The following is a 14862-nucleotide window of genomic DNA, read 5'->3' as shown; positions in this document are numbered from 1 at the left end:
TTTAGAAATACCTAACAGAAATTTAAAGTTAGCCCTTTTTGGCCTGAATATGTGCATTTTCCGTCCTCTGAAATGGCACATTTATTGATCTAAATATGGCCCTCACATATGAAGGAGTTCCCACTGACTGGCATGTAAGGAAGTACTACATACAATGAGCAGCGGTAAAGGTGTCTCCATCTAGGCTGTAAATACAGACTATCTACGAATCCCAGACTATTAGAGTATTCTATGGAGAGGACCAGAAATGCCCACGAACCAGAAAGGATTAAATCATCAGACTAAGGCTGGGCCTATGTCCCAGTCTCCCAAAGACCCCCCCCTTTGACTTGCAAGTATCTGTCACTTTCAGTTTTGCTTATCTTTATGGCAACAGAAATTATACATCAATAATATTAAGTTTAGTATACAAGTTTTATTACAGCAGAGTACAACAGTCTTCTCTTGGTATCTTCAACTACACTGATATTTGGGATGGTCACACTGTCCCACTTTCAGTTAGTAACTCTGTGCGGGCAGGAAGCCACAGTAACTATTTGAAGGGGCACATCTTTTTGGATGGGGCAAAATTAAAATAATGAACCTACTGGAAATAAGGAATTAAGTGAAGCTTCTATCTACAACTTGATAAATTTGGTAGCAGGCACATACACAAAATTTAGTTATAGGACCTGCCTTACACTTAGCTACTAATATTCCAGGGAGACAGAGTTCAGTGTTAATACATTCACTTTGATTTTTTTTTTTTTTTTTAAACAAACAAGACTGGCAATTCAGTTACTCTCTTTTTCTGTATCTACATTTTTCTATGACAAATTATATACGAGCAATAATCGTTTCATCTCACTCTCTTCCTCGGAAATGTAGTTATAATTAGTCAACAAGATGATCCTTCAGAACAGGTAGTAGTTAATAAATTAATATGTCAAAACAGAAGAAGTACAACATCTTGTTTCTATATTCTGTATGTAATTTCCAATTATCTTAAATTGTAAGGTATAATGACACTAAGGGCCATGAGACAACAGAATCACTCAAAGCATATGCAAATGACTGGGGGCTAAAAATACACTTAGCCAAATTCTAAAGCATAAAAGATTAAGCTTTGTTAAGATATTTTTAAAATATCTTATCAGATTATAATCAGAGTTTAGGAGTTTAGTTTTTCAAAAACAGCAGCACATAAGGTCAATTCATGACTGTTTTCATTTTTGAGAAAACTAAGGTAACATTATTAATTTTCTTTTACATAGATTCCTAGATTTTTTTTTTTTTTTCAACGTTTATTTATTTTTGGGACAGAGAGAGACAGAGCATGAACGGGGGAGGGGCAGAGAGAGAGGGAGACACAGAATCGGAAACAGGCTCCAGGCTCTGAGCCATCAGCCCAGAGCCTGACGCAGGGCTCGAACTCCCGGACTGCGAGATCGTGACCTGGCTGAAGTCGGACGCTTAACCGACTGCGCCACCCAGGCGCCCCATTCCTAGATTTTTTTTAAGACTCCAAGATTTTTAAAAAGTTAAAGAGGGCCTGGAGATGACATAGTGACTACTGGTACAGGGTCCCATTTATCCTCCTTTCCTTTACATTTTTAACTTTACCCATAAACCAAACATACTTACGTTTTCGATCATCACCACATGCAACTTCAGCAAGGTACCGGAAGTAATCTCCCTTCATTTTCAGATAGAAGACCTTACTCTCTGGATTAGTTGCATTGGCTATTAAATACTTATCCAACAATTCCTGAAAGAAATAAGATAAAATATTAGGCACTCGTATGAGCTCACAACAATATGCACTGGCATCATTACCACAGCGACTACAACCATACCACCTTGGACTTGAAACATGGACTGAGAGCAGGGGTCACAAGGTTGTCATTAGTTGAATGCTTTGGCTCACAGCAAGTCATAGTTTCTAATAGTAGAGCTAGAGCACATCGAACACTAATTAGAAAGAGCCTGGGGGCACCTGGGTGGCTCAATCAGTTGACCATCAGACTTGGGCTCAGGTCATGACCTCGCAGTCTGTGAGTTCGGAGCCCCACGTCAAGCTCTGTGCTGACAGCTCAGAGCCTGGAGCCTGCTTCGGATTCTGTGTCTCCCTCTCTCCCTGCCCTCCCCCACTCCCACCGTCTGTCTCTCTCAAAATAAATAAATAAACTCAAAAGAAAATATTGGGTTAGTAATTAAGTATGTCTTTATTCCCTATTTTACTCAAAGAAATGTACACTTGATCCAATGAGCTAGTGCCTCTCAAACTGAGGAATTTGTACAAGGTGTGCCAGAAGAAAAGTCACAGAAGAAGGGCACCTGGCTGGCTCAGTCAGTAGAGCATTCAACTCTTGATTTCAGGGTCATGAGTTCAAGCCCCACACTGGGTGTAGAGATTACTTACAAATAAAATCTTTTAAAAAAAAGTCACAGAAGACAAATAGGAATAGAGATCTTTGTGGACTATCAATTTTACTCGATGGTAAGTAATTTAAAAATCTTTTTGCAATAAATATTATGGAGGAGAGTAAAATTCTCATAGAAATTTTAAGACACCAATACCTATACCTCATCGGTTGGTTTTGGGAGTGAAACCAATCAGTGGATGTGAAAGCAATGCGCAGTGCAGTGTCACATGTTAAGCGGTTGGTGTCAGTGGTCAGCCAGCCAGGTATCGCCCCTCTTCTGACTTGGTGCAAAGTTTGAGCAGCACTGATCTAGGCAATGTGAAAACTAGTGAAAAAGTTTAAGCAGGAAACAGCCACAGTCATCTTTGCATTCTGGAAAAATAGCCACAGATATTATCAGTTAACGTTATACAAAAATACCAACTACAAGGGTGCCTCGGTGGCTCAGTCGGTTAAGTGTCCAACTTCGGCTGAAGTCATGAGTATCATGTTCCTGAGTCTGAGCCCTGCATTGATCTGTGTCTCCTTCTCTTTCTGCCCCTTCCCTGCTTGCTCCCTCCCTCCCTCCCCCAAAATAATAAACATTAAAAAAACAAACTACAATACAAAACTGAAGTTTAGAGAAGAATCCAGCTAAGATAGTTTCAAATTCACCTAACTGTATTACTGAAGAAGCAAAAGGTTGTTTACAGTTAAAAAAAAAAAAAAAAAAAAAAAAGGCTAAGAAAAAGTTTAGAAAACGGTTCTAACTGAAGAGCTCTCTCATTGTTTATCTGACTAAAAATGGCCTAAACAAAATGCAATGATTACATCCATAACTTATTTTAACGGAAATGAACAGGAAAACATATTTTAAATCCTTAAATTTACTTTTTAAAAGTTTACATAAAAAATATTTTTTTTTTTAATTTTTTTTTCAACGTTTATTTATTTTTGGGACAGAGAGAGACAGAGCGTGAACGGGGGAGGGGCAGCGAGAGAGGGAGACACAGAATCGGAAACAGGCTCCAGGCTCTGAGCCATCAGCCCAGAGCCCGACGCGGGGCTCGAACTCACGGACCGTGAGATCGTGACCTGGCTGAAGTCGGACGCTTAACCGACTGCGCCACCCAGGCGCCCCACATAAAAAATATTTTAAAAGGGCCTAAAGCTCAGGCAAAATTTTTTATTTTAAAATTACCTAACAAAGCCCCAGTAGTCTATACATTATAAAACTGGCAAACTGCATAAAAATTGTGGCCAGGAATGAATCAATAGATGTCATTAAGGGCCACACCCAAACACTAGAGGGAACAGTGAAAACGAATGCTGGCTCCCGACCATCAAACTCTTAATTGAGAAAAGATTCAAAAGAGAAGGCTGTAAGAATTTCTTCTGCTCAGCATCACCAATTCAACTTTAATAGCTATTAGCTAACATGAACCTGAGAAACTCTTTCCCAGAATCTTAGAAATTCGTACTACTTTAACTTTTCCCTCTAATACCATTTGTATATATCACGGACGGCTTTCAATTTAAAAACGATTTTTGGGGAACACCAGATTTTAGGACTTTTGCGTGGAGAGACCGCCGCAAAGAAGCGGACTTGTTTTGAAATCGCAAACTGAACCACAGCCATCCCTATCTTTAAAGAAAAATTCAACAAGAGTGGATTGTGAGAAGCTGCATTACACAACACAAACACAGTATCGATTCTGTGGGAGCCACAACCTCTGCTTGCACCCAAACTGAGAACTGGAATATAAAATATTCTTCTCCTCCCGAGTGAGTCAGTTAAGACGAGATCACACAGAGGAGCTCCAAAAAGGTGCCAGCTCTGGTGAAGACATTTCGTCACAAAAAAAGCTACTCGGTTCCTTTAAGACGTAGTACTCTGTGATGGAACGTGGCCGAAGTGTGGTAGCAGAGGCTGAGAACAGCCTGACCCGAGGGAGGACTTGGGGCGAGAAGAGAAAGGCGGTTGTAGCACCGATCCCCCCTCAGTCACGCAGCCAGATGTGGGCGCGCTCATGAGGACGGCTGACTGGCCTCCAAACGATTGGGAAAGCTGCGAACAACTATTGCACTAGTAAGTACACAGCCACTCGTGAGCTAAACTCGTCCTTTCTAAAATTGCCAACTTTGACTACTAGCTTGCATACAGCCACGACATACGATCGACAAGGCTGCCTTTTACATAGTCACTTGTACATTACTTCCACCTTGGAGTTTCAGCTAGATATTACGGGTTCTTTGTCAGATGCCACATCACTAGCTCCCTAGGAAGGACGGAAACAACAGGGACAGAATAACTCTGTCTTGCCACATGTTATCAGTAGAGAGATGTATATTTTAGCCCCAAAAGACAGTGGATTCTGCTTCATGTCTTACCAAAATGATCATGGCTATTACCAGGTAGTATCAATACCAGTACTGGGGCACCCGAGTGGCTCGGTCGGTGAAGCATCCAACTCTGCACCTCAGCTCAGGTTATGATGTCACACTTCGTGAAATCAAGCCCCGCATCGGGCTTCGCATGGAGCCCGCTTGGGGATTCTCTCTTGGCCCTCATCTGCCCGTCCCCTGCTCATGCTCACCCTCTCAAGATAAATAAATAACTTTTAAAAATACCAGTATTAATTATTAATACCAGACAGAATAAAGGCTATACTTAAAGGTATAAAGTCTAAATGTACAACTTTTATTTAAAAAATTATTTTAAAAACTCAACATGGATCAGAGAGAGAGAACCAAAATGATAAATGGTAAGTACCCGAATAAGAAAATCTTTCCATATAAGGTAACTGGTAAGAAGTCAGGAGACAGAGAATCAGTTTTAACATCTAGGTAGTTAAAAGTTCCCCCGCTGATTTCTCCCGCACATTATTCTTGTCAATTAAGCGGGAGATCCCCTTTGTAACTCTTCGACCTGCAGATTTTATGATCCTGAGAGGCTTGGAGAGCTAAGACGGGGGGGGGGGGGGGGGGGGGGGGGGTTCCTCCAGCACTGACTGTGTGACTTGACTTGGGTAGAAGGCAAATGGTCATTCTTTTTCGAAAATCTGAGAGATCTGTAAAGTCCATGTACTCACTACCCAAAATTACAAGGTGGACTCGTAACTGAGGGCTAAACCAAAGAAACACAAACCTGAGCAAAATCAGAGGAAAATGTTTAAGTTACTACACAGGTCACTTTGAGAGACGCTAAAGGACCTCAGAATAAGCTTAATCTCATAAAGATAGGATGGCAATAAAAATAAAAGGCTGTATCAGAAAAGCTATGGAGAACTGTATTAGAAATGAAATTGTCATGCAATAATATTGATGTAAATTTCGTATAGCAACTATTCCTCTTCAAGCCCATGTCTTAGAGAAAAGGCTAGGAAGAAAGCAAAACTCTAATAACTAATTCTATCCCCAGCAGAGAATTATTTTGGCTTATAATATTCCTACCATCACATCAACAGTTTTTCTAAACAATTCCTTTGGCTTCAGTGGTAATATTCCATGGCATTCAACAAACTAAAATAATATGTTTACCTTAAACTCATTTATAAGTGATTCCTGTTTACAGACAAAATAAACTGCTCTTGTCCCTCATCATATAGCTAGCTTATTCTTTATATAAGAAGCTGATTTATTTAGAAGAGTAGGTAACTGAGGAAGAGTCATTATCCATATATTTTTATCCGTTTAATCAGCACATACTACCACCAAAACTACATCCATCCATTCAGCAAATAGTCAAATGCTCAACATATGCCAAGCCCCATTCTAAGCACTTTATGTATTATTTACAGCTAAACAAACCATCGTGACAATGAATAAAAGCACACTGGAGTCCAAAAACGTGTCCAAGTCATACAAATTAAGTGGAGCCACTATCTGAAACCGGAGGTAGTATTTCTAAGCCCTACCCTGCAAAATAAAGGTTAATAATACCCAAAAATACCTAAAAGCATTTGTCCTTATGTTAGATATTTATTACAATTAGTAAAACAAAATAATTAATATGGTGTACAGGGCAATATGATTATTTAACAACTGGAACATTTATTGAATGGTAAGAGCTACATTTTTCTGACATTCCAACCTCAAGTATCATGTAGCACAAAAAAAAAACCCCACTGACATGATATGCACGAAAAATAGTCTCTAGACATTAACTGTCTCCTAATTAGGTTGATTAATCCAAGGCACTGAAATCAAAGTAAAATTTAAGACTCAAGAAGGAAATCACATTTCATCCAGAAAGAAATTATACACACATAACCACCCTGATTTGGGGTGGCTGAGTGGACCTTTCAGAGGCTGCATGTGATGGGCTGGAATTACAGGATGGGTCTGAGAGAGAGGAAGATAAAGGACCAGGGTAACTTTGGGTTATTTTAGAATGTATGATTTTAGAAATTAGATTCCTTTGTGAAAGTGATTTATGTCATTAGCTCTATGACCTGGTGGCAAATCACAGCTTCTCAAAACTGTTTCTTTATATAATGAGAATACTATGATCCAAAGGCCTTCTCTTCTCAGAAATTACCATTTTAGGGGCGCCTGGGTGGCTGAGATGATTAAACGTCTAGATTTCGGCTCAGGTCAGGATCTCACGGTTCATGAGTCCGAGCCCTGCGCTGGGCTCTGTACTGACAGCTGGCTTGGGATTCTCTCTCTCTCTCTGCCTCTCCCCTGCTCCCACGTGCTCTCTCACTCTCTCAAAATAAATAAACTTAAAAAAAAAAAAAAAAATTACCATTCTAAGTATACCAGCTAGGGTTGAATCTCATAAAGGACTTGTTGCCTTAACTAAGGAGGCAATGAATCATCTATAACACGATCCAAGTTAATCATCTATCACATTATCAATCTATGGAAATATTTTCTACCCTTAATAAAATAAATGCTTTGCACAATTAATTGCCCTTGCACTATTTTTTTTTTTTTTTTAACACTTACAACCAGAGTGGCTCGATTTTATTGCAGGGACGCTAGGGAGGAGCAGGGCAAGTGAGGGTCTCTGTAGGAACTCCTACTGCTGAGTAGGACTGCCAGGCCCAGGTCTGTCGGGAAGGCAGGAGAGGATCAGCGGCCTGCCCGCTTTGCTCCATCTTGGGCCCAGGGTCCGGGCCCTCACTACTTGGGGCCGAGGTAGGAAACAGCTTGTCCTGTTTTTCCCAGGGTCTGCAGCAGAAGATCCACGCTGTGCTCAGAGTTGACGCAAACCTTCTCGTTAGGCAGGTCAATGCCACACTCAACTCCTCCCAGCTTGTTGAGCACCCGACTGACTGCACTGGAGCAGCCTTCACAGGTCATGTCCACAAACAACTCGTGTTTCAGCATGACTGTGGATGTGGTGGTAGCGACGCGACGCCTCTGCTGGCTCTCTCCCTTGCACTAGTTTTTTTAAAGTTTATTTCTTTATGTTGAGGGAGAGAGAACACACAGGTAGAGGAGGGGCAGAGAGAGAATCCCAAGCAGATTCTGCAATGTCAGCACGGAGTCCAACGTGGGGCTCAATCTCCCGAACTGTGAGATCATGACATGGGCCAAGACCAAGAGTCAGACACTTAACACTTAATCAGCTGAGCCACCCAAGCCCCCACCCCCAGCACTATTTAAAAACGTTATTGATTGGGGCACCTGGGTGACTCAGTCGGTTGAGTGTCTGACCCTTAATTTCAACTCAGGTCATGATCTCAGGGTCATGAGTTTGGGCCCCACGTTGGGCTTCATGCTGAGCATGGACCCTGCTTGGGATTCTCTCTCCCTTTCGCCTTGTCCTTCCCTCACTCACACTGTCTCTCAAATAAATACAAACTTTAAAAAAATGTTACTGATTCATAACTGTTAAGTCTTGGAATCTAAGTCTTAAACCCCAGCTCTGGTGCCTAACTAAAAAAATGAAGGAATGAAGTAAAAATTTTCATAGAGGCTAATCACCAATGTGAGGGATCCCATAGGTTAGGCTGTGTGATTTAGCTGACATCACATGGCAGATCAGATCAGTAAGAGCTCAAACTCAAGTTGCAATGCCTATATTCAGGTCCCTACCTTCTTTACTCAAACCTATATCAAATCCCAAACCTCTACAAATGAACAAAAAAAATTTTTAGTAAATTGTACCAGAGGAGTAGAGTGACCCTATGTCCTGGTTTGCCTGGCTTAAGCCTGCTGTCTCGTACAGTTATAATGCTATCTCTTTCATTCTTAAGTACCCCATTTCTGAAGATATCTAATCATCCTGCAGACACCCAGTCATAGCTCAGAGTATTATTTCAATACTAAAAGTTAAGGGATTAAACTTCTTGCCAGACCCTTTAACAATCATACAGAAGGTGCTAAAACTTTTAAGCATGCACTGACAACCAAAGGTGGGGCCACGTAACTAGTTCTTTCTCTGAACTTCTTCTTTTAAACATCACCTATTTGTCAACTGAAAAGATGCAAATTTGGACAACCAACTATAAATATCAGCCTCATTAATGACAAAAAATGAAGCCAAAGCATCTTTAGTAACAATACTGACCTAAATTTTAGAGCTTTTACTTTAATACTTTTGCCGCTCCCCTCCTCCTCTATTCAATTATCCTTTCAGATAATAATCCCTTCCATAACTAGTATTTTATGTGTCCTTAACTATCCTAAAATGAAATTAGTAGGAAATATGTCTACACATAATTTTAAAATCTACATTAATATAAAGACAAGGGAGAAATAAAAGCAATTTGTAGTAAAACAGTATGTATTTCCCTATGTAAATGTTGATACGCCTAAAGTGTAAAGCATAACACAGCCAGATGTTTGCCTCTAAGAAATCACCATGAATAGGAGAACCTTCAGATACAGACTTCCACAGTCTGTACAAGTATCACTAACGGTCTAACCAGTCATTACAAACAAAATAAAGTAAAATCTTCTCTCGACTTTTACATAGTAGTTGCATTCTTCGTTAATTTTGTATACATTAAAACCATGGGGGGGGGGAACCCTTTGTGTTTAACTAGTTAATAAAACAAAATTAGGTCTTAGCCTCAGATAATTGTAAAACAATTTTCTACCTAAATGAGTGAGCAGCTGGACATTCATTACCCAAGACTGTATGTCTATGTACTAAGGGAGGTCTAGTGTCACTGAGCTCTGTTCACTCAATGTGCTGCCTTCCCTACACTTGTTCAGAAACAATGAGTGAGTCAATGGTGTGTGTGTGTGTCTGTGTGTGTGTGTATGTATATATATATTATATATATATTATATACATATATATGTATATATATTATATACATATATATGTATATATATACATATATATGTATATATATATACATATATATGTATATATATATAATAGCCCTATGGGAGCTCATATAAGGAAATAACTACTCTGTTAAGCAACTGGAAGTTTTTCTTTTTTATTTATTTTTCAAATGTTTATTTATTTTTGAGAGAGAGAGACAGAGCCTTGAGTAGCGGAAGGGCAGAGACAGAGGGAGACACAGAATCCAAAGCAGGCTGAGCTGTCAGCACAGAGCCCAACACCAGGCTCGAACTCATGAACCGTGAGATCATGACCTGAGCCAAAGCCGGATGCTTAACCAACTGAGCCACCCAGGCGTCCCTACAAGTTTTTCTTGAGGTATCAAGTGACCCGTGTCTTAAAGGGTAAATACGATTTTACAAAAATAGGCAGAAAGCATGGGGGAAGAAGGCACTCCGAAGGAAGGAGTCTGTGGCACAAAGGTGCAATTGCACAAATAGGTGGAAAGTACTGAAGATGGCAATCTTTTCAAAAGAAAAATGCAAAAAACTCCCAAATCACAAGAACATTTTTAAAAGGCACCAAATTTCATAATATCCATCATGAACTACGTTCGAACGCCTCAATGGAATGAGTGCTAGATTGATAATCTGGTTCTAGAGTCTGCATCTAGAGCAAGTTCCTTAATTTCATTTCCTCTTCTATAAAATAGGCAAAATAACTACTAGGTATGTACCCAATGGATACAAAAATACTGATTCAAAGGGGCACATGCAGCCCAATGTTTACAGCAGCATTATCAACAATAGCCAAACTATGGAAGAAGCCCAAATGTCCATCAACTGATGAGTGGATAAAGAGGTGGTAGATATAAATATAGATACAGACACACACATACACACACACACTCTAATATTACCCAGCCATCAAAAAGAATGAAATCTTGCCATTTGCAATGACATGGATGGAACTAAAGTATACTATGCTAAGTGAAACTCAGTCAGAGAAAGAGAAATACCATATGATTTCACTCATATGTAGAATTTAAGAAACAAAACAGATAAAGGGGAAGGAGGAAAAAAAACAGAGGAAGGCAAATCATAAGAGACTCAACTATAGAGAACTGAGGGTTGCTGGAGGGGTGTTTTGGGGGGGGGGGGGCCAAATGGATGATGGGTATTAAGGAGGTCACTTGTGATGAGCACTGGGTGTTATATGTAAGTGATAAATCACTAAACTCTACTCCTAAAACCAATATTACACTATATGTTAATTAACTAGAATTTAAATCTGAAACAAAAGCCTAGGTGAAATAAAAATAAAATAAACAAAATATTCACTAACTTTTAATAACCTATGCTATTATTAAGGCATTAAATCAAAGAGCAATCGACCTCTAGATAAACATGTTTTCTTGCCATTTTTCATTCATAAAATTCTGTATATGGCATGTTAAGCATGTAGCACAGTGCCTATCACACAGTGAGACTCATTCTTTGTCCAATGAACCCAGGCCATAGCACAGAAGCATGCTGAACAGGTGCCAGAGCAACAGGATTTCACGCACAGTACTACCTCAGAACGGTGCAGTGTGCATTTCTTTTTCTAATTCTTTATTTTCATCAAAGTAATAACTGCAAGAGTTAACCACCCCTCTGTTATTCCTACAGAAAAATAATAGTCTTGCTATTCTGTTATTTCACGGTTTTGCTCCTTCAAGGAAACCTTTTTTTTTTTTTAAATCATGACCTCATACTAGTATCTCCAATTCAAATCAACACCACAGGATTCTTCCTTATTTGTATCTTCTCTTCACACACAAGAAGACTCTGGTTGCCATTAAGAGGTAATGCATGTACATCCCAGAAAATTCAAAAATGCTAAATAAAGTTTCTCTCCCTCCCCTGGGTTCTTAGCCATCCGGTTCTTTCCTTCCTCCAGTTTCTTATACATTCTTCCAGATATTTTTTATACATTTAAAATCCATGGTCCCCACCCCACTCATATCATCACACTACACACTATTCTGTACCCTGTTTTTATCTCCATATAATCCCTCTGAGATCATTCCATATCCATATATTTAAAACTGCACAGTAGTACACTAAATGGGCATACTATAAATGTTTAAATACTCTCCACTGATGAACATTTAAATTGCTTCAAATCTTTGGATATTTCCAACAGTGCACAAAATGCACACTTGATCCTTAGGATAAACTGTTAAACTGTCCTCCCTGGAGGTGATTCCAATTTATTAAAAAAAAAAAAAAAAAAATTTTTTTTTTTTAATCTTTATTTTTTGAGAGAGAGGGAGACACAGAATCCGAAGCAAGCTCCAGGTTCTGAGCTGTCACCACAGAGCCTGACACAGGGTTCAAACTCATGGACTTCGAGATGATGACTGGAGCAGAAGTCGGATGCTTCACTGACTGAGCCACGCAGGTGATTTCAATTATTTATAATCTCACTAGCAATGTTATTAATGTTTCTATTTCTCAATATCCTCTGAACCCAGGGAACATTCTTTTTTCTCTTTTTCAATCTAGTAAGGGGAGAATAGATTATTATGCTTCTGTTTGCAGTTTTCTTGATTATAAATGAAGTAAATAGTTGTGTATCCTTTTCTATTGACACTCCATTTGTGTCCTTTGCCATCTTCCTGACTTGTAAGAACTCTTCATACGTTAATGGATTCATTTCCCAGATGTATCTCATATAAGTTTCATGTATTTAAAGACTGGCAATTAAATGGCATTTATTCCTATTTTCTATTACATTAAGTCATATATAATATAACCAAAATACTTCTCAATATGAGAAGTCCAAGTTAACGTGACTATTCAATTTTAGCCCAAATAAAATACAAGGACAGAAGATTTTTAACTGAAATACAAGTCTGAATGTGTGTTTAATGTACTGTCTACTGACCACATGAAACGGTTACACATTTTAAATGTTACTTGCAGAGCAGTACCACAGATTAAAATACACACACACACACACACACACACTCATGCACTCTTAGTATGGTGGAGTGGAGTACTTAAGAAATCTCTGACTCATCACCTTAAAATAGATGGGCAGAAAAGGCTCTGATTCTGGCAATACAGTGAGACTGAACAGACTTTCCCTTCTAAAAATAATCAAAACGCTAAATAGAAGCAAATAAAATAGAAAAACTACAAGAGCTCCAAAAGAAAAAAGGAGACATCGAAATGCTGGATAAGATGAAACTAAGAGCAAAAAGTCAAGGTTTGTAACACAAGGAGAGTGGTGTGTGCCAGAACTGGGGACCCTAGAAAAACCTATCAATGCTGAAAGGTAGCAAGAAAGCTATTTCCTGGGGTTTTCTGGCAGGTGGGTGCAGTGTCCCATAAAACACTGAAACTCAAACCCATGTTCTGTGCAGGTGCTATTTATTTAGATTTTTATTTCATACACAATGTGTGAATCCACGAGCTGAAGATGTATGTAAAAATGAGCTGAAGCTTAGTGTGCCCAGAAGAAACAAATCCCCAAAAGCACTGACTGTGTAAAGCTACTTCTACAAATGCAAGGCACAGCCACAAGTTCCATGGAAAAAGCTACATCCATATTATTAAAAACAACAGGGGCTCCTGGGTGGCTCAGTCGGTTAAGTGTCTGATTTCGGCCCAGGTCATGATCTCAGGGTCCGTGAGTTTGAGCCCCGCGTCGGGCCCTGGGCTGACAGCTCAGAGCCTGGAGCCTGTTTCAGATTCTGTGTCTCCCTCTCTCTCTGACCCTCCCCCCTTCATGCTCTGTCTCTCTCTGCCTCAAAAATAAATAAACGTTAAAAAACAACAACAACAAAGCTACTCAAGGGACAGATCCACTCTACGGGATCAACACGCAAACAAGGGATGGTTAGAACCCGAAGAACTTAAAAAAACGACAGTGTGTAATAAAACATAAAGTAAGTATGATAAGTATTTATTTAGAAAGAGAACATGTGCATGTGTGACAGCAGGAGAGGGGCAGAAAAGAGGGGGGCAGAGGATCTGAAGCAGGCTCTGTGCTGCTGACAGCAGAGAGCCCAACGAGGGGCTTGAACTCACAAACCATAAGATCATGACCTGAGCCAAAGTCAGAAGCCTCATCAACTGAGCCACCGACGTGCCCCTAAAATAAGTATGTTAAAAAGGATTCAAGACCTACATTTTAATAGTTATGGATCAAAGAGATGATGCCCAGGACTAGCTTCAAATGGAGGCAGAGGACTGTTTCTGGTGGGGATATAAACAAAACAGAATTCATAATTGTTAAAGCTGGGAAATGGGTTATTACAACATTCTCTTTATCTTTGTAGAAGTTTGACACTTTCACTTGATTCAAATAAGCAAAAATATTTTTTTAAAAAAGGGGGGAGGGAACAGAAGCTACGAGGAAGAACAGGATACAGTAAATTAAGAAAAGGCAGCCTGGAGGTGAGGGAAGAGGGGGAAAGGTTTTTAGAATTAAAAAAGAGAGAAAATTAGTAAAAACGGAAGGCTTACTTTAAGAAACTAATCAAAGCAGAGGACAAATAACTACCAAGATGAAAAAAATTATGGATAAGTCTATAGATGCAAGTAGAATTCTACAGAGATGCCTAAAAAATGATGTTTAAGAGAACATGTGATACGAATTCCAGAGAAGGGAAAGAATGAAGAAGAGATGCTATTCAGAAATAAGGCTGAGACTCTCCCAGTTATAATATAAAAGACACCATCTTCAGAGTAGAAATGTACACTGAACCCAAGCAAGATAAAATAAACATAAATTCATACCTAGACCAGCACGGTAAGATGAAGAATGCCAAAGACAAGAAAATTCTTAGAAGCAACCAGAGAAAGGACACGTTACCTATCAAGGAAGAAACAACAATATGACCGACAGGCTGATTTTTCATCAGAAAACAATCAAGTATCTTCCAAGTGCTGAGAAAAAACAACTGTCAGTCAGAATTCCTCAACCAATTAAAGTACCATATAAAAGCAGGTGCAAAATAAATGATCTATCAAAGAGAGAAGTTCCCACTCAGACCTTTACTGAAAAAACCCTTTTGGAGTGGGAAGGAAGAAATAATGGAATAAAAGAGAAGTCACCAGTTAGAATAATTACAGTAACCGAAATTTCAAGTAACTGAAAAATTCTTGGTCTTAATCTGTGAAGTTTCCACTTTCCTAAAACCGTAACAACACAAATTACAACATGTTGAATAGC

General features: G+C 39.2%; 2 protein-coding genes across 3 annotated transcripts in view; both read right to left on the bottom strand.

Annotated features, from left to right (window-relative positions):
• Positions 1-14862, bottom strand: part of YWHAQ (tyrosine 3-monooxygenase/tryptophan 5-monooxygenase activation protein theta) — a 49306-nt gene that overhangs the window by 14941 nt on the left and 19503 nt on the right. For both annotated transcript variants that reach the window (XM_045447783.1, XM_045447784.1), the window contains exon 3: positions 1624-1747. In XM_045447783.1, coding sequence (XP_045303739.1) covers positions 1624-1747 — 124 coding nt within the window. The remainder of the gene's footprint in view (positions 1-1623; positions 1748-14862) is intronic.
• LOC123581626 (copper transport protein ATOX1-like) lies at positions 7337-7872 on the bottom strand. Its single transcript, XM_045447793.1, has one exon. It carries the CDS (start codon positions 7719-7721, stop codon positions 7515-7517), a length of 207 nt encoding a protein of 68 aa, XP_045303749.1. The 5' UTR covers positions 7722-7872; the 3' UTR covers positions 7337-7514.

The sequence above is a fragment of the Leopardus geoffroyi genome, chromosome A3 (assembly GCF_018350155.1).
Source record: "Leopardus geoffroyi isolate Oge1 chromosome A3, O.geoffroyi_Oge1_pat1.0, whole genome shotgun sequence".
Taxonomy (NCBI): domain Eukaryota; kingdom Metazoa; phylum Chordata; class Mammalia; order Carnivora; family Felidae; genus Leopardus; species Leopardus geoffroyi.
The sequence above is the reverse complement of the archived record's forward strand: the minus strand, read 5'-3'. Positions and strand labels throughout refer to the sequence as shown.

What these genes read in the sequence shown, in the direction of transcription:
- LOC123581626 (XM_045447793.1), bottom strand. Translation starts at nt 7,721, where the DNA reads ATGCTGAAACACGAGTTGTTTGTGGACATGACCTGTGAAGGCTGCTCC.